Source organism: Mesoplodon mirus (genome assembly GCF_964341445.2).
Source record: "Mesoplodon mirus genome assembly, chromosome: 3".
NCBI lineage: Eukaryota > Metazoa > Chordata > Mammalia > Artiodactyla > Ziphiidae > Mesoplodon > Mesoplodon mirus.
Window position 1 is genome coordinate 115,498,201 of NC_138978.1, and position 23,888 is coordinate 115,522,088.

General features: G+C 38.4%; 1 protein-coding gene across 2 annotated transcripts in view; it reads right to left on the bottom strand.

The window, feature by feature from the left end:
* Positions 1-223: 223 nt before the first annotated feature.
* CTSS (cathepsin S) overlaps positions 224-23,888 on the bottom strand; it is a 29,495-nt gene continuing 5,830 nt past the window's right edge. For both annotated transcript variants that reach the window (XM_082616499.1, XM_082616500.1), the window contains exons 5-8: positions 22,557-22,784; positions 20,391-20,556; positions 19,415-19,517; positions 224-1,171 (exon numbers count right to left, since the gene is read on the bottom strand). In XM_082616499.1, coding sequence (XP_082472625.1) covers positions 1,072-1,171; positions 19,415-19,517; positions 20,391-20,556; positions 22,557-22,784 — 597 coding nt within the window. In that variant the 3' untranslated portion in view covers positions 224-1,071. The remainder of the gene's footprint in view (positions 1,172-19,414; positions 19,518-20,390; positions 20,557-22,556; positions 22,785-23,888) is intronic.

Here is a 23,888-nt window from a genome sequence, read left to right on the forward strand (position 1 = left end):
ACAATTTATATTCTCATGATAGATTATAATAGTTACCTAAGAATAAGAAAAGAATGGTATGGGTGGCCTCGGCCTGCAGCGGCTTGAAGCAGGGTTTTAGTTCCCGGCCAGTGATTGAGGTCGGGTTGCGGCGGTGAGAGCACCAAATCCTAGGCACTAGATCAGCGGTCAGTGAAAGGTCCGGGCCCTGTGGCGTTGCAGAAAAAGAATTCTCACAAAGATGGAAAGTGGTGAAACAAGTATTTATTTGCAGAAAAAAGTGCAGTACTTGTGGATAGACACACGAGCGGGCTCAGAAAAAGTCGCGCCCTGGTGGCAGTTTAAATTACTTATATAGGGCATTCTTTCCAGGTTTCCTTTGGCCAATCATTTTGATTTGCCTGGTTCAAAGTCTGAATTTGGTATAGCTCAGGATTTTCCCATGTGTGCATGCACATCTCTTAGCCAAGATGGATTCTACCGAAGAGGCCTATGGGTAGATTTGGCCACTTGGCATCACTCTCCTTTTGACCTCCAAGGAGACTTTCTGCGCATGTGTAGTCCGGGAGGTCTCCTGACTTCAGGAATGAGAAATATGTGGTCTTTTATCTTCTGTCTGGGCAGGGCCCAGCCTCCTCTCTCAATTGTCCTGTTATTCCCATGTCGGAGTATCAGTCCACAAGGAAAGAACTCAAACCATTTGCCCCGGGGGCCCATCTGTCTCCTGACTCATGGTATTGATACAAAGTTGAAAAGGCAGTTATTTATTAAGCATCTATATGCCATCGAGGTTCAGCAGGATATCAGGGGACTTAAAAGGACAAATAAAATAAGACAATGAAAAACATGACAGATTATCTCAGGTTGACCAATTTTTGTACAGTTATATCTATAGTACATTATTAATTTACTTAGCAAACTGTTCCCCAAGATCTGCAAGGTTAAAAAAGTAGATGAATCAAACTATATTTTCTGTTAGTACAGTAAATATACATTGATCATGACACACATTTCTACTGGTTACAGCAGGTAAAATTAAATTGTGAGAAAGTGTTTCTTCTTTCTTGAATTGTTATAAAACAAAGAGGTCCTCTAGATTTCCGGGTAAGAGGGATAACTAGCAATCCCACAGTGATTTCCACTATTTCTTGCCATCCGTATATATCCTTGGTCACCAAAGTTGAGGCCCCAGCTTTAGAAAAAGAAGTAACACAAAATTACAAATGAATATAATCAAATCACACTATCAACTTTTATCTCTTAGATTGCTTTTCTCCTAAAGAGATTATATATGAAAAGCTGTAAAACAAAATTAGAACAAAATAATATAATAGTTTCCCCAGGGCTTTTAGGCAATTTTCAAAGGATGGTTTGGTAGGTTTTAATGCTATATTAATGAATAGATTTAATACCTAAGGAAAACAATATAAGGTCCATCCTAAACCTTTAAATCCTCCTATTTCTGCAGGGAAAGAGTTTTATTATCCTTTCCAAGACCCCATCTTTAACTGTTTTTGCATAATAGGGATCATAGGTGATGATTCCCTGTCAAACTTCAATTTCTTTAGAGAGTGTCAATTAAGAAAGATTTTTGAGAGACGACTATGGAAAAGGCACAGGGCAGGGGATTCTCAAAAGGAGAGCTCTCAAACACCTTTTTGACCTGGAGTGGAGCTGAGATAAGGTAAGACTTGCTCATAGTTAAAGCTGTAAAAAATGGAATATGCTACCTTGGGAAAAGATGAGCTCCCTGGCACTGGAAGTGTTCAATTAGAGATGTACATAACTTGTCAGAGATGTTGCAGGGGGAATTCATGGGTCAGATAAGAGTTAGAGGAGATCAATGGTTCCTCACTTTTTCATTTCATGGACTTTGAGAATTTCAAAAAATTTTGCAGATTGACATAAAGTTACCAGTTTTTAAGTTAGCAAGTACAGACATTAAAAAAAACAAAACCCTTTATAATCACCATCAAATTGTAAAAGAAAAGACAGTTTAACATCAAAAACAAAACTTAAGAGGACATAACCTCTAATTTAAGTATAGTCCTTTGAGACAAATAAATTTAGACTTATGAAAGGTTTACCAAAATATTCTTTTTTCTCCATTTTTCACATACTAGTGAAAAAATTGACAAAATTCTTGTAAGAGAAATGACTTGTGAAGTTTTTTTATGATTATGAGATTTTATAATTGTAGGTGTACAAATAATTATAATATGAGGCAGAATTCATATTCTGTATGAATTGTGCTATAACTAGTATACAAATAAAAGCATGAAATACTGTGTTTGTATTTGGAGAGCATCAGGAAATTTAGTTGAAGGGAAAACTGAACATCTTTAGGGGAGTAGTGTGAAAAGAAGATAGAAAGTTGGTTTGGGGCCATATTGTGCGGAGCTTAGAACAGCAGACTGAAGAACTTGTTTAAGTCCATAGGCAGAGGGAAGCCATTGCAAACTTTTGCTCAGGACTCAAAGGAAGGTTGTGTTTCTGCGTGCAGTGGAGAAACTAAGAAATGCTGGACTACTGGAAGAAGACAAGTGGCATAATTTAAAATAACGGTGCTTCAATAGGCCTTAAATGTTCTCTGTATCAGCCATTCACTGGACTCTTCTGGTCTTATTTCTCTCTCTCTTGTACAATTTAACACAGTTGTCTACTCTCACCTTACTTCTCTCTTGGCTTTAAGATACTACTGTGTCCTGATTTTCTCTTCTCTCTCTGGTTACTCTTTCTTAAACTCTCTTATGGGCTCCTTCTTTTTTTTTTTTTGGCCGCACCAAGCGTCTTATGGGATTGACCAGCAATTGAACCAGGGCCCTCAGTAGTGAAAGCGCCAAGTCCTAACCACTGGACCTCCAGGGAATTCCCTGGGCTCCTTTTTTGATTCCTTTCATTTATTGCCACTCCCCTGCTCAAAATCCTTTAATGCCTCACCAACACCTTGAGAATAAAATCCAAACTCCGCTGTCACCTCTCATCAATGTATGCAGTGTTTTTTTAGTATCTGGTTTGATAAGCAAAAGCAATAATAAATTCTGGCTAAGCTATTATTATTAATATCAATAGCCACCACTTATTGAGCACTTTCTCTGTGCTAAGCAGCTTAACATATATTATCTCATTTAATCATCATCCTGTGAGGTAGGTATTATCTTCTTTTTACTAAAGAGAAAAACTGGCAGAGGTAAAGTGGCTTGCCTAAAGTCACACAGATGGTTAATTGTGAATCAAGCGTTCAAATCTAGGGTTGTTTTATTCCAAAGCCTACTGTAACTTTTATACTATCTTCCTGTGAGAGAGGTAGTATGGGGAATGAAATTCAAACCAAAACATCCAGGATCTTATATAATTAGTATATTGCTATATCATACTATATAGTTATTTCACTGCCTAAAAACAAGGTAAAACATTTTAGATAAGCTGAGTTTAGACTTAAGTTCTGGTAATGAAAGTTGAATTGAGGCTCTTAGGAGTAGTAATATGAACTCAGTCAGTGAGAGCTAGGAGTCCCAGATCCCACTCAGTATCTGGACAAGATCAATTGTCCCAAACTTTGTAGATCCCAGACCTCTTTTTTGGCAGAGTACTGCTAACCCGTCTTTTAAAAATACAGCTGATTAAAAATCTCAAGCTAAATAAATATTTGAGGACAAATTCTTGTCTTCAGAACTGTTCAAGGTCAGTTCCAAATGCTCATTCCAGTCCTTACCAAGTTGTTTATTTTTATCAACTCTATAGCCTTTTCACTCAAACTGTTCAATTCTGGGCAAGTTTCTTAACTCTCTCAGTATCAGGAGTTTCCTATTCCGTGTTATGGGGATAAAATGCCTATCTCATAGATTACCTTAAAAATTAAATGAGAAAATGTATTTAAAGTGCTTGCACAGTGTTTGTAGTAAATGCTCAACAAGTAGAGGTAGCTATTTTTGTTCTTATCCGAGTATAAGTCCATTTGATTTGACTCAAGTAGAGTCCATACCCTTTAAAAGTATGTAGTGTTTTTCTAGGGTGACCAACAGTTCCACTTTCCCTAGGATTGTCTTGGTTTTAAAAATAAAGTCCTATGGCCTGGGAAACCCCTTAGTCAGTGACAAAGCAAGATGGTTTGTCCCCCTACCTTCTCTCTGCATATTATAGACTACTAACTTATTAGATATTCTTTCTAAAATATATGCCAATTTCCTTTGTAATAAATTGCAGCCTTGAACTTCTTAGGCTGTGCCAGACACTATTCTAGGCGTTAGGATTATGGAAGTAAACAAGGTAGACAAAGTCTTTTTAAAGCCTATGCATTTTATATGGGAAACATATAATAAACAAAGAAGTACATAATATGATATGATATGATAAGTACTATAAAGAAAAATAAAGAGTAAGGGGATACAGAGTGTTGGGAATCCGGGCTACATTTTTTAATTTTTTTTAATTTATTTTATTTTATTTTATTTTATTTTTTGGCCATGCCATGTGGCTTGCAGGATCTTAGTTCCCCAACCAGGGATTGAACCAGGGCCCAGCAGTGAAAGTGCAGAGTTCGAACCACTGGACCACTAGGGAAGTCCCCAGGGCTACATTTTAGATGGTGTAGTCAGGGGATGCTTATCTGAGGAAATATTTGAGCAAAAACCTAAGTAAACTGAAGGTGCAAGTGATGCAAAATTCTGGGAAAAGAGCTGGGAATAAGCTTAGTGTGTCTGGGAAACAACAACAGGCTAGTGTACCTAGATCTCAGTGAGAGAGGGGAAAGCAATTGGAGAGGTGGTTGGAGAGGCAGGCTGAAACCAGATAATGTCCTGCTTTTAACAGACGTGGGTCTTATTCTGAGTGTAAAGGAAAGCCATTAGAGGGTCTGGAGTAGAAGAGTAATAACATCTGCTTTCTGATTTTAAAAAGCTCCTTCTGGCTACAGTGTAGAGGATTGACAATAGACAAAGAGAGATGGACAGTGGCTTGAACTAGAGTGGTAACAGTAGAGATATTGAGAAGTGATAAGGTTTGGGATAATTAGTGATGGTAGAAATGACAGGATTTGCTGATGGCTTAGATGTAGGCTATCATATGAAGAAAGAAGAGATGGCTCCAATGTTTTTTGGCCTGGGGTAAGTGCTGTTGGCATTTACTAAGATGCGGAAAATTGGGGCAGTAGCAGGGAGTCAAGAGTTCTATTTTGAACATGTTAAGTTAAAGAGACCTATAGACACACAGATGGTAGACTGCTGGACATGGAATCTGGAGCTCAGGGGAGAGATTAGGGCTAAAGATACAAAGGTGAGAGTCATCAGCACATACCTGGTGTTTAAAACCATGAGACTAAATGAGATTACTTAAGGAGTGAGCCTAGAGAGAGGGGGAACTGAGGCCTGGGGCAGTCTAATATTTATAAGCAAGAAGTAATAAAAGGAACTAAGGAACTCAGGAGACTGAGAAGTAAGTAGAGCAGGAAGAAAACCAGGAGAATGTGGTCCCCTGAAAGTCGAATAAAGAGTGTTTCAGAAAGGAGAGAGTAATTATGTATCAAATGTTAAGGACAGGTAAGGTGAGATTTTGAAAACTGTTTAATGAGGCAAGATGGAAGTGAGTGGCAATCTAGGCAAGAGTGATTTCAGTGAAGTGGTGTAATAAATACCTGTACTGAGTTATAAACCAATATGCACGTTCTTAATCTCTTTATAGAGAAATCTCTAAGGAAAACCACTAGGTTATAACTTTTTTTCTTTTTACATCTTTTTTTCAGCCTTCAATTCCATGGAGAAGAGGCAGTATGTATGAATTTAATATAAATTCCTATAATGTTTAATATAAAACATTTACCCTAACTCTACTTTAAGATCAGGCTCAGGCTTCCTTGGTGGTGCAGTGGTTAAGAATCCACCTGCCAGACTCTGGGAGGGCTCACACCAAGGAGTACTTCCCAGAACTTCTGCTGCCAGTGTCCTTGTCCCTGCAGTGAGCCACAGCCACCCCCTGCCTCTGCAGGAGACACTCCAACACTAGTAGGCTACAGGGCAAGCAGAAGCAAGAAGAACTACAATCCTGCAGCCTGTGGAACAAAAATCACATTCACAGAAAGATAGACAAGATGAAAAGTCAGAGGGCTATGTACCAGATGAAGGAACAAGATAAAACCCCAGAAAAACAACTAAATGAAGTGGAGATTGGCAAACTTCCAGAAAAAGAATTCAGAATAATGATAGTGAAGATGATCCAGGACCGCGGAAAAAGAATGGAGGCAAAGATTGAGAAGATGCAAGAAATGTTTAACAAAGGCCTAGAAGAATTAAAGAACAAACAAATAGAGATGAACAATACAGTAACTGAAATGAAAACTACACTAGAAGGAATCAATAGCAGAATAACTGAGGCAGAAGAATGGATAGGTGACCTGGAAGACAGAATGGTGGAATTCACTGCTGTGGAACAGAATAAAGAAAAAAGAATGAAAAGAAATGAAGACAGCCTAAGAGACCTCTGGGACAACATTAAATGCAACAACATTCGCATTATAGGGGTCCCAGAAGGAGAAGAGAGAGAGAAAGGACCCAAGAAAATATTTGAAGAGATTATAGTTGAAAACTTCCCTAACATGGGAAAGGAAATAGCCACCCAAGTCCAGGAAGCACAGTGAGTCCCATACAGGATAAACCCAAGGAGAAACACGGCAAGACACATAGTAATCAAATTGGCAAAAATTAAAGACAAAGAAAAATTATTGACAGCAGCAAGGGAAAAATGACAAATAACATACAAGGGAACCCCCATAACGTTAACAGCTGATTTCTCAGCAGAAACTCTACAAGCCAGAAGGGAGTGGCATGACATATTGAAAGTGATGAAGGGGAAGAAGCTACAACCAAGATTACTCTACCCGGCAAGGATCTCATTCAGATTCGAAGGAGAACTCAAAAGCTTTACAGACAAGCAAAAGCTAAGAGAATTCAGCACCACCAAACCAGCTCTACAACAACCGCTAAAGGAACTTCTCTAAGTGGGAAACACAAGAGAAGAAAACGACCTACAAAAACAAACCCCAAACAATTAAGAAAATGGTCATAGGAACATACATATCAATAATTACCTTAAACGTGAATGGATTAAATGCTCCAACCAAAAGACACAGGCTTGCTGAATGGATACAAAAACAAGAACCATCTATATGCTGTCTACAAGAGACCCATTTCAGACCTAGGGACACATACAGACTGAAAGTGAGGGGATGGAAAAAGATATTCCATGCAAATGGAAATCAAAAGAAAGTTGGAGTAGCAATACTCATATCAGATAAAATAGACTTTAAAATAAAGAACGTTACAAGAGACAAGGAAGGACACTACATAATGATCAAGGGATCAATCCAAGAAGAAAATATAACAATTATAAATATATATGCACCCAACATAGGAGCACCTCAATACATAAGACAACTGCTAACAGCTCTAAAAGAGGAAATCGACAGTAACACAATAATAGTGGGGGACTTTAACACCTCACTTACACCAATGGACAGATCATCCAAAATGAAAATAAATAAGGAAACACAAGCTTTAAATGACACAATAGACCAGGTAGATTTAATTGATATTTATAGGACATTCCATCCAAAAACAGCAGATTACACTTTCTTCTCAAGTGTGCATGGAACATTCTCCAGGATAGATCACCTCTTGGGTCACCAAAGCCTCAGTAAATTTAAGAAAATTGAAATCATATCAAGTATCTTTTCTGACCACAACACTATGAGATTAGAAATGAATTACAGGGAAAAAAACGTAAGAAACACAAACACATGGAGGCTAAACAATACGTTACTAAATAACCAAGAGATCACTGAAGAAATCAAAGAGGAAATCAAAAAATACCTAGAGACAAATGACAATGAAAACACTGAAGAAATCAAAGAGGAAATCAAAAAATACCTAGAGACAAATGACAATGAAAACACGATGATCCAAAACCTATGGGATGCATCAAGAGCACTTCTAAGAGGAAAATTTATAGCTATACAAGAAACAAGAAAAACCTCAAATAAACAATCTAACCTTACACCTAAAGGAACTAGAGAAAGAAGAACAAACAAAACACAAAGATAGCAGAAGGAAAGAAATCATAAAGATCAGAGCAGAAATAAATGAAATAGAAACAAAGAAAACAATAACAAAGATCAATAAAACTAAAAGCTGGGGGCTTCCCTGGTGGCGCAGTGGTTGAGAGTCCGCCTGCCGATGCAGGGGACACGGGTTCATGTCCCGGTCCGGGAGGATCCCACATGCCGCGGAGCGGCTGGGCCCGTGAGCCATGGCCGCTGAGCCTGTGTATCCGGAGCCTGTGCTCCGCAACGGGAGAGGCCACAGCAGTGAGAGGCCCACGTACCGCAAAAAAAAAAAAAAAAAAACTAAAAGCTGGTTCTTTGAGAAGATAAACAAAATTGACAAACCATTAGCCAGACTCATCAAGAAAAAGAGGGAGAGGACTCAAATCAATAAACTTAGAAATGAAAAAGGAGAAGTTACAACAGACACCACAGAAATACAAAGCAACCTAAGACACTACTACAAGCAACTCTATGTCAATAAAATGGACAACCTGGAAGAAATGGACCAATTCTTAGAAAGGTATAACCTTCCAAGACTGAACCAGGAAGAAATAGAAAATATGAAGAGACCAATCACAAGTAGTGAAATTGAAACTATGATTAAAAATCTTCCAACAAACAAAAGTCCAGGACCAGATGGCTTCACAGGTGAATTCTATCAAACATTTAGAGACGAGCTAACAACCATCCTTCTCAAACTCTTCCAAAAAATTGCGGAGGAAGAAATACTCCCAAACTCATACTATGAGGCCACCATCACCCTGTTACCAAAACCAGACAAAGATACTACAAGAAAAGAAAATTACAGACCAATATCACTGATGAATATAGATGCAGAAATCCTCAACAAAATACTAGCAAACAGAATCCAACAACACATTAAAAGGATCATACACCATGATCAAGTGGGATTTATCCCAGGGATGCAAGGATTCTTCAATATATGCAAATCAATCAATGTGATGCACCATATTAACAAATTGAAGAATAAAAACCATATGATCATCTCAATAGATGCAGAAAAAGCTTTTGACAAAATTCAACACCGATTTATGAAAAAAACTCTCCAGAAAGTGGGCATAGAGGGAACCTACCTCAACATAATAAAGGCCATATACGACAAACCCACACCAAACATCATTCTCAATGGTGAAAAACTGAAAACATTGCCTCTAAGATCAGGAACGAGACAAGGATGTCCACTCTCACCACTATTATTCAACATAGTTTTGGAAGTCCTAGCCATGGCAATCAGATAAGAAAAAGAAACAAAAGGAATACAAATTGGAAAAGAAGAAGTAAAACTGTCACTGTTTGCAGATGACATGATACTATACATAGAGAATCCTAAAGATGCCACCAGAAAACTACTAGAGCTAATCAATGAATTTGGTAAAGTTGCAGGATATAAAATTAATGCACAGAAATCTCTTGCATTCCTATACACTAATGATGAAAAATCTGAAAGAGAAATTAAGGAAACACTCCCATTTACCATTGCAACAAAAAGAATAAAATACCTAGGAATAAACCTACCTAGGGAGACAAAAGACCTGTTTGCAGAAAACTATAAGACACTGACGAAAGAAATTAAAGATGATACCAACAGATGGAGAGATATGCCATGTTCTTGGATTGGAAGAATCAATATTGTGAAAATGACTATACTACCCAAAGCAGTCTACAGATTCAAAGCAATCCCTATCAAATTACCAATGGCATTTTTTATGGAACTAGAACAAAAAGTCTTAAAATTTGTATGGAGACACAAAAGACCCCGAATAGCCAAAGCAGTCTTGAGGGAAAAAAATGGAGCCGGAGGAATCAGACTCCCTGACTTCAGACTATACTACAAAGCTACAGTAACCAAGACAATATGGTACTGGCACAAAAACAGAAATATAGATCAATGGAACAGGATAGAAAGCCCAGAGATAAACCCATGCACCTATGGTCAACTAATCTATGACAAAGGAGGCAAAGATATACAATGGAGAAAAGACAGTCTCTTCAATAAGTGGTGCTGGGACAACTGGACAGCTACATGTAAAGAATGAAATTAGGACACTCCCTAACACCATACACAAAAATAAACTCAAAATGGATTAGAGACCTAAATGTAAGACTGGACACTATAAAACTCTTAGCGGAAAACATAGGAAGAACACTCTTTGACATAAATCACAGCAAGATCTTTTTTGGTCCACCTCCTAGAGTAATGGAAATAAAAACAAAAATAAACAAATGGGACCTAATGAAACTTCAAAGCTTTTGCACAGCAAAGGAAACCATAAACAAGACAAAAAGACAACCCTCAGAATGGGAGAAAATATTTGCAAACGAATCAACGGACAAAGCATTTATCTCCAAAATATATAAACAGCACATGCAGCTCAATATTAAAAAAACAAACAACCCAATCCAAAAATGGGCAGAAGACCTAAATAGATATTTCACCAAAGAAGACATAGAGATGGCCAGGAAGCACATGAAAAGCTGCTCAACATCACTAATTATTAGAGAAATGCAAATCAAAACTACAATGAGGTATCACCTCACACCAGTTAGAATGGGCATCATCAGAAAATCTACAAACAACAAATGCTGGAGAGGGTGTGGAGAAAAGGGAACCTTCTTGCACTGTTGGTGGGAATGTAAATTGATACAGCTACTATGGAGAACAGCATGAAGGTTCCTTAAAAAACTAAAAATTGAATTACCATATGATCCAGCAATCCCACTACTGGGCATATACCCAGAGAAAACCATAATTCAAAAAGACACATGCACCCCAATGTTCATTGCAGCACTATTTACAATAGTCAGGTCATGGAAGCAACCTAGATGCCCATCAACAGACGAACGGATAAAGAAGATGTGGTACATATAAACAATGGAATATTACTCAGCCATAAAAAGGAACGAAATTGGGTCATTTGTTGAGACGTGGATGGATCTAAAGACTGTCATACAGAGTGAAGTAAGTCAGAAAGAGAAGAACAAATACCGTATATTAACACATGTATGTGGAACCTAGAAAAATGATACAGATGAACTGGTTTGCAGAGCAGAAGTTGAAACACAGATGTAGAGAACAAATGTATGGACACCAAGGGGGGAAAGCGGCGGGGGTGGTGGTGGTGGTGTGATGAATTGGGCGATTGGGGTTGACATGTATACACTGATGTCTATAAAACTGATGGCTAATAAGAACCTGCTGTATAAAAAAATAAATACAATTCAATTTAAAAATTGAAAAAAAAAAGAATCCACCTAGCAATGCAGGGGACACGGGTTCCAGCCCTGGTCCGGTAAGATCCCACATGCTGCCGAGCAACTAAGCCCATGCACCACAACTACTGAGACTGCGCTCTAGAGCCCGTGAACCACAACTACTGAGCCCACGTGCTGCAACTGCTGAAGCCCGCGCGCCTAGAGCCTGTGCTCCACAACAAGAGAAGCCACCGCAATGAGAAGCCCACTCACCCCAATGAAGAGTAGCTCCTGCTCGCCACAACTAGAGAAAAGCCCGCGTGCAGCAACAAAGACCCAACGCAGCCAAAAAAAAAAAAAAAAAAAAAATCCGGCTCTCTTGAAAGATCATTCAACAGTTTTCAGTGAAGGAAAATGGAATATGTTCTTTCTTCTAACTTATATTTTAATAACTTAATGCCACTTATGGATGAAGAAGAGTCATTTCTGTACCCACCCCCAACCCAATCCATCAACTTACCGCATGACCTAGAGGCCCATCTATTTCGCAACTGTTTATTTTAGAGAGTTCACCAGATATTGCTTAAAGGTGTCCTGGGTGCTTACTTAGTTTTTTGGTGTGTGTGTTTGCATGCATGGGTGTGTATGTGTGTGTGCATGCATGCGTGTGTGTGTGTGTGTGTGTCTTTAAGGTTCTAATGGGCACATAGTTAATACCTTTAATATTTTTTCCTCAGGCCAAAGTTGTCTCATGCCCAGTAACTGTGGAGCCTGCATTACTCATTGATCTGTATGTTAAATTAAACTCCTCCCTTTTTTTCACAAAGACAATCTTGGCCCATCTTGTGGGCAGTCCCTTAGACTGGGGTGGCCTTCTGACAAAGTTTAGGCTCCTAAACTTTTCTAAGTACATAGCAGTTGTATCTCTAGCTCAGCTAGTTTTCTAGATTTATAGATCTGCCCATCACTGAAACATAGACTATCCAAATACTTAAGGATCTTCTCAGATAGTTTAACCTCAAAATCTCTACTGCCTAATATTTAGGGAGAAGTCCCTGAAAAATATGTAGTTCATCATTCCTCACTTAGATGATCTAGTTTTATTTCTGAATTAAGTCAAACCATCAGAGGGTTGTATAATAAGGTATTTTGCATTATTTTGGTCCCCATAAAATAATTTTTACTCAGTTATGCTTGGTATTAAATCATTTGCCTATATGCTAGACATTCTGAAAGCATTCTGTAAAACTTCTAGCTGCATTTACGCTTGGGATGTTACTAAGGGGCATAGTTTTCTGCATTAGATTGTATTCTCTTTATAGAGCTTCAAAGGAGGAATAATAATAAAAATAATAACTATGATTTATTGGACATATTATGTGTCAGACACTATGTGCTAAGTGTTTTACATACATTATCTTGTTAAATCCTTATAGTAATCTTGAAACTATTATTCCCATTTTACAAATGGGAGAATTGAAAGTTAAAGATATTAAATAACCTGCCTAAGGTCACACGGACAGTAAAGGAGCTAGGATTCTAAGCAAGTTCTGCCTGGCTTCAAAGTAAATGCTTTTACTTGCTATGCTATACTGTATTATAAAAAGAAGCTAAATACCCATGTCCAGAAAGGGAGAAAAATTCAGGGACATTGGATCAGTGTTATATATATACCAAAAAGTTTAAGTGTAAACAAAAGGAAGATAAGAAAGAAGAAGCCAAATAGAGGAGGACTCCACATTCTTTTACTTAAGGTTAACTTGGTAGCACTGGAATGACATAGAATCTAACCTTTTAAGAGATCATTAAGAGCAAGTCTGATAATATAAGAGGGTTTTGCTTGAGTCAACCTCTGTGGAGCCTGAAATTCATGACCATATCCAATCTGTCCTTGCTGGGATTTAGTGCCAGAATTGCTGTGGTCGTTCATAATTTGTTCCCTTCCTATCTCACATCTCTCTCTAACAGGCTTCTTACACTAATACCTTTATAAAAGAACATGCAGTTCCCTTAACTCATTTACTTTCTCTCAGTTCTAGACTTTGGCACATTTACCTTCGTCTGTTCTGATTGCCCTTTTTCGTCTGGTTATTTCTTTCTCATCCTTCAAGATTCAATCAAATAATCTGGCTAAAAGGCCCTCCCAGACTCCCCAGACTATGCCAGGTACTCTTATTCTGTGCTTCCACTGCAACGGATGCATACCTCCATCTTAGCATTTATTACATTCTATTGCGATGGTCTGTACATGCACACACCTGTTTCCTTGACTCTACGTACTAAACTATGAGTATCTTGAAGGATGATAGGAAGGCTGTATTTTTCAATGCCTAGCACTGTGCTTGGCACATGATAGGTACTAATATATGTTTGTTGAATCAATGTATGAACAAAGATACAAAAATGAACAAGAGACTGTTCTACCTTTGAGGAGTTTATATTTTAGTGAATGGAACATGATTTATAGAAATAGCTATAACAGAAGGTACAATTTGTTAAATGCTATAATAGAATTTATAAAGCATTGCTAAAGCTTAGAAGTTAGAGAAACAATTCTGAGTAAATGAATGGGGTATGGAAGAGAGAGTACTGAGGTAGGTTTTTTTTGAAGAATGAATAGGATTTTAATGATATTTTATGGATTTTTAAGGGTTTTTTTATTTTAAAAGTAATAAGTGGTTTGTTAAAGGCAGTTTTGAAAATATGTATAGGCAGACAAAGACAACCTTTGGTTTTTTTTGTTTTGTTTTGTTTTGTTTTTTTCTGTGCCGCGGGGCAGGTGGGATCCTAGATTTTTTTTTTTTTTTTGGCCAAGCTGTGGCATGTGGGATCTTAGTTCCCTGACCAGGGATCAAACCCATGCCCCCTGCAGTGGAACAGTGGAAGTGCGGAGTCTTAACCACTGGACTGACAGGGAGGTCCCAAAGACAACCATTATTAACATTTGGTATAATTCCTTCTGGTCCTTTAGTATAACATATATCAGGGAAATGGTGTATACTATTTTAAACTTAATACTTATACTGTATATAAATGTTGTATTTATATGTATTTTTTCATTTAAACATATATTCCAAGTATTTTATTAGGTTATTAATAATGGTCTGAATAAACATAATTTCTAACACATGGACTGATTATCTCATAATTTATTTAACACTATTTCTATTGTTAGGCATTTTTGGTTGCTTACTAGTTTTCACTATTAAAGGAGAAGAATGCTACAATTTACACAAGTCAGGTGTGAAGTTTGCCCCAAATTAGGATTATTTTCTTCATATAGATTACAAGAAATGGAAATAATTGGATGAAGAATATGAACACTTAAAAAGTTCTTTATTCATATTATCAAACTGCTTTCAAGAAGGACTGTAAAACTTTACTCTTCCACCAGAATGTATAAGGGTGCCCATTTCACCACAGACAGTGGGGTTTCTGTAGGGAGCAATGGGCTTTAAGGGCATTTCAGAAAGATGAAACGGCACAAGTAACAAATTAGAAATAGCTAAGTAGGGCTTCCCTGGTGGTGCAATGCCTGTCAACGCAGGGGACACGGGTTCGAGCCCTGGTCTGGGAAGATCCCACTTGCCTTGGAGCAACTAAGCCCGTGTGCCACAACTATTGAACCTGCGCTCTAGAGCCCACGAGCCACAACTACTGAGCCCTTGTGCCACACTACTGAAGCCTGCGCCTAGAGCCCATGCTCCACAACAAGAAGCCACCACAATGAGAAGCCCGTGCACCACAACAAAGAGTAGCCCCCGCTCGCCGCAACTAGAGAAAGCCCGTGCACAGCAATGAAGACCCAATGCAGCCAAAAATTAATTAATTAAATAAAGAAAATATCATTAGAAAAAATAGAAGAAAAAAGAAATAGCTAAGTGTCTCTAAACTTAAAGAATTCTGAGAAAGTAGTTTGCTGTGGCCAGAGTGTGAGTATGGGTACATGAGAATATAGTGGAAGAAAAGTGTAAAAGGCTATGTTGGAAGCTACCTAGTGGAGACCCTTGAACGCCTGGCCAGGAGTTTGGACTTTATTTTGATGAAAATGGTAGACTGTTTAGAATTTTAACCTTGGGTTTGGATGATACATATTTTAAGAAGATACTTCCATAGCTGGGTGGGAAGAGAATCTGAATTAATGTCATTAGGAATGGAAAAGAGAAAATATATATAAAGTATGATTCAGAGGCCTAAAGGACAGGGCTGTGTGGGTTTAAGGAGAGAAGGAAGAGCCCAAGATGATACCAAGGCTTTGATGATCTGAAGATGATGATGTATTACTCAAAATAGAGAATAATTTTCCCTTGAACTTACTCTGAAATCATTTTCATGGATGGGGGATTTAGGGCAAGTTGGGACAGGGAGAGGGGGAATTTGATTTTAGATTTGTTGAGTGAGAGAGAGAGAGAGAGAATGTGTGTGTGTGTGTGTGTGTGTGTGTGTGTGTTGTAAGTGGAAGTAGGGCAGGTGGGTGGGGAATTTTGATTTTTAAAGTAGAGCTAAAGTTGGAAGTTGGACATAGAAGTCTGTTGCTTAGTAGAAAGGTAATTTTTAGAAATTGTGAACTGGGTGTCATTCACATAATGGTGATAGATGAAGCTCAAGGGTCAGAGGAGTTTGCTTTGGCATGGCTAGAGCTAGAGTGTAAGGGACAGGTGGAAGAAAATAACCTAAGAAATGAGGCTAAAGCTGATATAGCAAAACAAGCCAGGAGAGTGATATGTCATAGATGTCATAGAACTAAATGCAGTAGAGAGTTTATAAAGCAGAGAAGTCTCTCACATTTCTGTGCCATTGCATATCCTTTTTGGATCATTGGGCAACTTACTTCCCTCCTCCAACACATGATCAGTTCCTTTCATCTGAAAACTTGTTGCAAGTAGTGCCTTCTCTCTGGAGCTTTAGGCAGTTAGGCATCTCCTCTATGGCCCCATAGCCATTTAGACATATTATACCATGATGTGGTGTATTTTATTGCTTAAAAATACATCTAATTCCCAAGTGGACTGTGAGCCCTTACAGGATAGGATGATTTCTCATTAATTTTTGTATTTCCAAGGCCTAGATAATGTCTGTCACATTGTAGATGCCTAGAAAATGCTTGTTAAATTAGTAAGTGCTAAGAAGAGGTTTTGAATTAAAACCCTAAAAGATATATAATCTTCAAGAAGAAACTTCAATAGAGAAGAGGATTTACAATACCTACTGTAGGGAGTAAACAAAATATATATATAAGTGAAAGTATTGCTCCATTTAAAAAAGTTATCACTGGTCTAGATCCAAGCTGATCAGTACTGTGAATGGGTTATAAATGAACCAAGATATTAATCACCTCAACTACTTTCCCAATGGGCCATGCAAATATTATCATCTTTGTGGGCCACAACATGAAAAAGATAGGAAAGTACCTTTTTGTTTGTTTATTTATGATCTGTAGACTAGGTACTTCCAGTAAAGATTTGAGGGGGGTTATGGGTTGAATTGTGTCCCTTCCAAATTAATATGTTGGAACCCTAACCCCCAGTACTTCAGAATGTGACCTTATTTGGAAATAGAAGCAATGCAGATATAATTAGCCAAGAACAGGTCATTAGGGTGGGCCCTAATCCAATATGACCGGTCTTATAAAAAGAGAACATTGGACAGAAATACACATGCACCAGGGAGAATGTCATGTGGAAATGAAGGCAGAGATCAGGTGATGCTTCTACAAGCCAAGGAAAGCCAAAGATTGCCAGCAAAACTTCAGAAGCTGGAGGAAAGTCACAGCCCTTCTGACTTCTAGTCTCTAGAACTGTGAGACAATAAATTTCTGTTGTTTAAGCCACTCAGTTTGTGATATTTTGTTATGGGAGCCCTGGAAAACTAATACAAGGAGAAACTTGGAAACTAATACAAGGAGACACGTTTAAGTCTCATCTCTTCATATTTCCTCTTTTTTTCCCTCTGAAAGCTACATTACTTTTGTTTATGGGTTTTATGGATGTCAGCTAATTCATGTATTGAGGGGCTGTTAGGTGCCACATACTGTGATGAGGATTCAAAGACAAGACATAATCTCTGCCCCAAAGGCACATACAGAATATTGGAGTGACAGTTAGGTGAACATACAATTTAAATATAATGTGTAAAATATTCCAGTATGCATAGGATATTTTAGGAACATAGAAAAAAAGACATTTTGCCTAGCCCAAGAATTTAGGGAAAACTTTCTGGTATAGATAATGCCTGAGCTGGTTTTGAAGGGAAAGGAGGAATAAACCAAGTGAGGAGAAAGGATGTTTCAGGCAGAGGGGCCAGCATAACCAAGATATGAAGATATTAAAGGTAAAATGATATGTATGGGAACTATAACTGTGTATGTTTCAATATAACTAGAATGAAAAATGTGAGACAAGTGCCAGGAGTTGAGGCTGGCAAGGCAGGTAGGGACCAGACATAGGCAACTCATCTTTTCTACTAGGGAACATTCATCTCACAATGAATGGTACTAAGCATAAGAGGTATAAGCCCAGACTTATATTTTAGACAAACCAGATTGGAAGCAGTATAAAAGACAGATTTAAGAGTAAAGGAGAGGGCTTCCCTGGTGGCGCAGTGGTTGAGAGTCCGCCTGCCGATGCAGGGGACACGGGTTCGTGCCCCGATCCCGGAAGATCCCACATGCCGCGGAGCGGCTGGGCCCGCGAGCCATGGCCGCGGAGCCTGTGTGTCCGGAGCCTGTGCTCCGCAATGGGAGAGGCCACAGCAGTGAGAGGCCCGCGTACAGAAAAAAAAAAAAAAAAAAAAAAAAAAAAAAAAAAAAAAAAGAGTAAAGGAGACCTGGGTATACATCCAAAAAAAACAAAAACACTAATTCAAAAAGATACATGCACCCGAATGTTAATAGCAGCATTATTTATAACAGCCAAGACATGGAAACAACCTAAGTGTCCATCAACAGATGAATGGATAAAGAAGATGTGGTATATATATATAATGGAATACCATTCAGCCATAAAAAAGAAGGAAGATTTTGCCATTTGCAGCAACATGGATGGACTTGGAGGACATTATGCTAAATGAAATAAGGCAGACAGAAAAATAAATACTGTACGATATTGCTTATATGTAGAATCTAAAAAATACAATAAACTAGTGAGTATAATATAAAAGAAGCAGACTCACAGATATAGAGAACAAAGTAGTGGTTACCAGTGGCAGGGTGGGGGAGTGGGCGGTACTAAGTATTGGGTGTAAGATAGGCTCAAGGGTGTATTGTACAAGCCAGGGAATATAGCCAATATTTTGTAATAACTGTAAATGTAAAGTAACCTTTAAAAATTGTGTAAAATAATTTAAATTTTTTTTAATTAAAAAAGAAAAAGAAAGAGTAAAGGAGACCAGTTAGATGGTTACAGGGAGAGTCCAGGCAAGAGATGTCTCAACTAGAACAATAATAGAAGAAATGGAGAGGGGGCAAAATCAAGGACAGATATGAGGTAAAATTAGTTCGACTTGTTGCTTGATTGGGTCTGGAGGATCTAAGACAAATCCATAGTATCTAATTGGGTAACTATGTTGTGTGGCGTTGCCTTTTAGTGAGATGGGAAGTTCTGAGAAGGAACAAAATGGTAGGGAGGGCACCGGGTTCCCTGGACATGCTGAGTTTGGAGAAACTAAGATACATGGAAGTGCATGTGTCCTGATAAATAAATCTGAAGTTCAGGGCAGAGGTCAGAGCTAGAGCTAGAGATTTGAAAGCCATCAGCATATAGTTATAGCTGAAATCATAAGAATGGAATGATTGTATCCAAGAAAGATGTAGAATAAGAAGAGTAATGGGCAGAGGATGGAGCCCTGGAGGAAAGACCAACAACTGGGGGCTAAGCAGAGGAATGGGTATTCATAAAGGAGACCAACAAGGAATGATCAGAGAAGTATTGTAGAAGATAAATCATGAAAACCAAGAGCTGACCACAGAATAGGAAGTGAAGAATTCTGAGTAATTTAAAATGTCACTTTATAAGAAGCTATAAATATTCACCATTTTCAATATCATGATGACCATAATCACAAGAAAGCATTGGTTGAGGCTCCCTCAAATTCCTGATTTTACTTAAATATACATTCAAGTGTGAGTACCTGTTTTTCACAAGCCAGTAGTCTCTCCCGTTAAGGTTACCATAGCCAATCACCAGTACACCATGATTCACAGTCTGAGTACACAAGGGATCATAGTAGACACCTGAGAATAAAATATGGGTAGAGAAAAAGAGTAAGTGATGTGTGGCAATGAAGGACATTTGAAAATGCTATTTTATTAGACTGTTTTCGGTATATGTCAGGAACATATACTCTCACATTTAAACTATTTAGAGTTCATGATTCTTTGCCATCAATGCTGTATTTGTCAGGGTTTTTTTATTGTTGTTGTTTTGTTTGTCTGTTTGTTTGTTTAGCCAAGTTTGGCATCAGTCTAATCACAGCTCCCTCAGAAATCTTCTTTGATGAACTGACACATTTTTCTAATTATTTTTTAACTTATATTGTTGTATTTCTATGTATATATTCCTAAATTGTTTGTTCTATACATTTTCATCCTTTACTAAATTAAATGATCTTTAAGGTGAGGTTTGAAAAAAAAAAAGATGATAACCTTCTAGTTTGTCTAATACAATGCTCTACCCTTAGTGGGCGCCCTCCTTGTACACTACTGTGTTGTACCACAGCGGCTACAGCAGCTAGGAGCTCAGGCTCTGGAGTCAGGCAGCACGGTTTCTAATTCCAGCTGACCACTTGCAGACTGTATGACTTTAGGCAAGTTAACCTAAGACTTAATTTTTTCATCTGTAAAATAGGGTTATTGTAAGGATTAAATGAGATAATGCACAGAAAGAATTTAGCATAGTACTTGGCCTGTACTCTTAGTAAATTTTGACAACTGTTACTTTACTAATTAGAACTGGGTATAAAAATATGTATATGAAATGATATGAGGCGGAGGATTCCGTTTAACCTAATCTAAGCATCCAGAGGCATAGTGATGGGGAAGAAGAATATTCTTTCTTATGGTGCAAGGGCAGTAAAAAGCACGAGGATAACATGTCTGGATTTTTACCACTTCTGTAGAGGAAGAAAGAAGAATGGCGTGCATCTATAGCAACAGACACAGGTCCTTTGTTGGCCACAGCTTCCTTTAAGGCATCTTCACTGCCGAAGGGAAGTTCAATATACCTTGAACAAGTGGCAGCTCGATTTTTTGCATCATACTGGCACTTTTCATCCTGTGGGAAAAGGATAAATCAGATAAAGAAGTATACTTCAACTTCCTTTATAAATCGACAGTATCTTAAGTCTGGATTTCAAATATGCTTTCTTTCCTCATTTAGTCTTTTCAAGTGTCTAAGGCTGCTTCTTCCTTTTAAAGAAGCATAAAATCTTCCAAACCCTAATAGTTCTATGTTTCACCAATAAAAGAGGAAATACAGAACCATTCTATTGCTTTAAATTGTATACATCTTCATATGTGCAAATTTACCAGGGTAATGTCTCTCAGACTCTAACGTGGATTGTTAGGGGCATACTACATCAAGACTCGAGACTAGAGCTTTAAGATCTTTTTGATGGTATAATACCTGCAAGATGATCTGCAGTTTAGGGACTTCCCTGGTGGCACAGTGGTTAAGAATCCGCCTGTCAGTGCAGGACATGGGTTTAATCCCTGGTCCGGGAAGATCCCGCATGCCGTGGAGCAACTAAGCCCGTGAGCCACAACTACTGAGTCCGCAAGCTGCAACTACTGAAGCCTGTGCGCCTAGAACCCGTGCTCTGCAACAAGAGAAGCCACTGCAACGAGAAGCCCGCGCACCACAATGAAGAGTAGCCCTCACTCACCGCAAATAGAGAAAGCCACACAGCAAATAAATAAATAAATAACATAATTTTTTTTAAAATGCCAGAACAAGTCTCAAAATAAAAATCTAAATATAACAAATTTTAATCAAAACATAATAAACCAGTCTTAAAAAAATGATCTGCAGTTTAAATATTGGTTTAAAAACACCATATTTCAAGTGAGAAAGGGGAGTTTACAAATTCATGTTTGTTGTGTATACAACTATGTTTTTAAAATGCTTAAAAGGAAAAAGAACTTGAAAGAAATAAACCAAAAAAATAGCGGTTAATGTAAGAAGTTTTTGAATGATTTTTTTGTCTTTTCTAAATTTTCTGTCATATGGAAGAAAAGTGTGATGAACCTGCAAGGAGGAGGAGAGCATTATTTAGCTTTTTAGTAGGTAGAAGAAAGATGGTTGATGATCTGACAATAAGGTTGAGGATAGGAGCTTGTGGGACAAAAAAGTTTAAATACCAGGCAGATATACAGAAAGAATTTTAAGGAAGGTTTGCTGAAAATCTATTTTTCTAATAATTAATTTATTTTTATTATTATTATTTTTGGCTGTGTTGGGTCTTCATTGCTGCACGTGGGCTTTATCTAGTTGCGGCGAGCAGGGCCTACTTTTTGTTGCAGTGCATGGGCTTCTCATTGCGGTAGCTTCTCTTGTTGCAGAGCATGGGCTCTAGGAGCGCGGGCTCAGTAGCTGTGGCTCGCAGGTTCCAGAGCACAGGCTCAGTAGTTGTGGCGCACGGGCTTAGTTGCTCCGCGGCATGTGGGATCTTCCTGCACCAGGGCTCAAATCCATGTCCCCTGCATTGGCAGGTGGATTCTCAACCACTGGACCATGGAAGTCCCTGAAAATCTTTTTTTTTTTTTTTTTTTTTTTTTTTTGCGGTACACGGGCCTCTCACTGTTGTGGCCTCTTCCGTTGCAGAGCACAGGCTCTGGACGTGCAGGCTCAGCAGCCATGGCTCACGGGCCCAGCCACTCCGCGGCATGTGGGATCCTCCCGGACCGTGGCACGAACCCGTGTCCCCTGCATTGGCAGGCGCACTCTCAACCACTGCACCACCAGGGAAGCCCGAAAATCTATTTTTAATCATGAACTCTGCTTGCTTGTTTAAAAATCATTGTGCCACTGATAAATTAAGTAGGCTGCTGCATAAGAAAGAGAACTCTTGAGAATTTAAGAATTCTTGATGGAGGTTCATTCTCTCTCTCTCTCTCTCTCTCTCTCTCTCTCACACACACACACACACACACACACACACACACCCCAAGCAGCACTGTTTCTCAAGCAATTGGCTTGGTGATAAATTTAGTACAGTGAGTTGGAGGGATAGCATGAGGTCAAGGGGCAGCACAAAAAGTTTGCTTGTGGCACACCATGGCTTTGTAGGGATAGGAAGCTTCTGAATCGATGCCGTTGTTGTCAATGATATATTGGAAAGCCTCTGTCATGAAGCCACCATTGCAGCCTTTATTCCCATATTTTTCAGTTGAGCAATCCACCAGGTTCTGTGCACTCAGAGACACCAGCTTTCCTGTTTTCAGCTTCACTTGTGCTTCCAGGGCTCCCACAGCACTGAAAGCCCAACAAGCACCACAAGAGCCCTAAAACAGAGACAAAGTCACAAGGGCAATCACAGAGTCAGTAAGGATGACTTCCATAACACAAACTGGGCAACTCCCAACACGTCAGCGCTTTCAGCAGTTCTAGGAAGAGCTCCCCAACTACAGTTTCGTCTTCCCTTCGGCCATGGCAATGAAGACCAAATACTTGATTGTTCTCTGGGCAAGGTCTAACCTTAATAAATATTTACGAATGGCTGAGCTCAGAGCATAATTGCCATATTCAAATATATTAAGAAACAGTACTTACTGAGCATGTACCAAATCCCAGCTATTTTTACCCCATAGTAAGGGAGATAAATGCTAATAGTAAAGTGATTTTTGAGAGGAACTGGGATGATTTCCTTGACCTAAAATACTCTTCCTCCTGCCAAATAATGCCTGAAACATAAGGTTAGCATTTTTCAGACATTTTTAGCTATAGAATTTTTTTGGTCATAAGATATTTTACAGGGAAGCATAAACAAACAGAAAAACACAAAGTTGCTTTAGTTTAAAAAGGTGCAGAGTGTTCTAAGCCACATCATAATTGTTCTCTCTCTCTCCACCTCATCCCACTCTGCTCTCTAGAGGAAGGAAGCAAATTTAATTTGCTTTTGGCCAAAGCAAAATCACCTGCTAAAATGCAAGCACCCAGAGAAAGTATTTCATTAAATTATTTATAGTTAACACTTAGATATGTAGTTTATTGGGTCTTCTTATACTTTTGTTTTAGGGAAGCTCCAGTAAGAAACCCAAAACTAGTTGAAAGAAAAATATCTAAGTGGAAAAGAATAAGAGATTAGCAGTATCATTCACTTCTTAATTTTTCTATTCTTCTTTGGTCACAAGCTGGAGCAGCTGCCCAGGACACTGATTCTTTTCCCTTATCCTGACCTCTAAGGTGATACATGTGTTTTATCCTTAGTTGTCCCTAACTAATTTAGGATTTTGTAGCTTTCTTTCTTTTTTTTTTTACAAGCAAATTAAAGGAAATACAAAAACATAGGAACAAATTTATAAAGTCCATATATTTCTTATTCTAACAACGTAAGCCTAGTCATGAATTAACTTGACCACTACAATTTACAGGCCACTCTTAGCTCT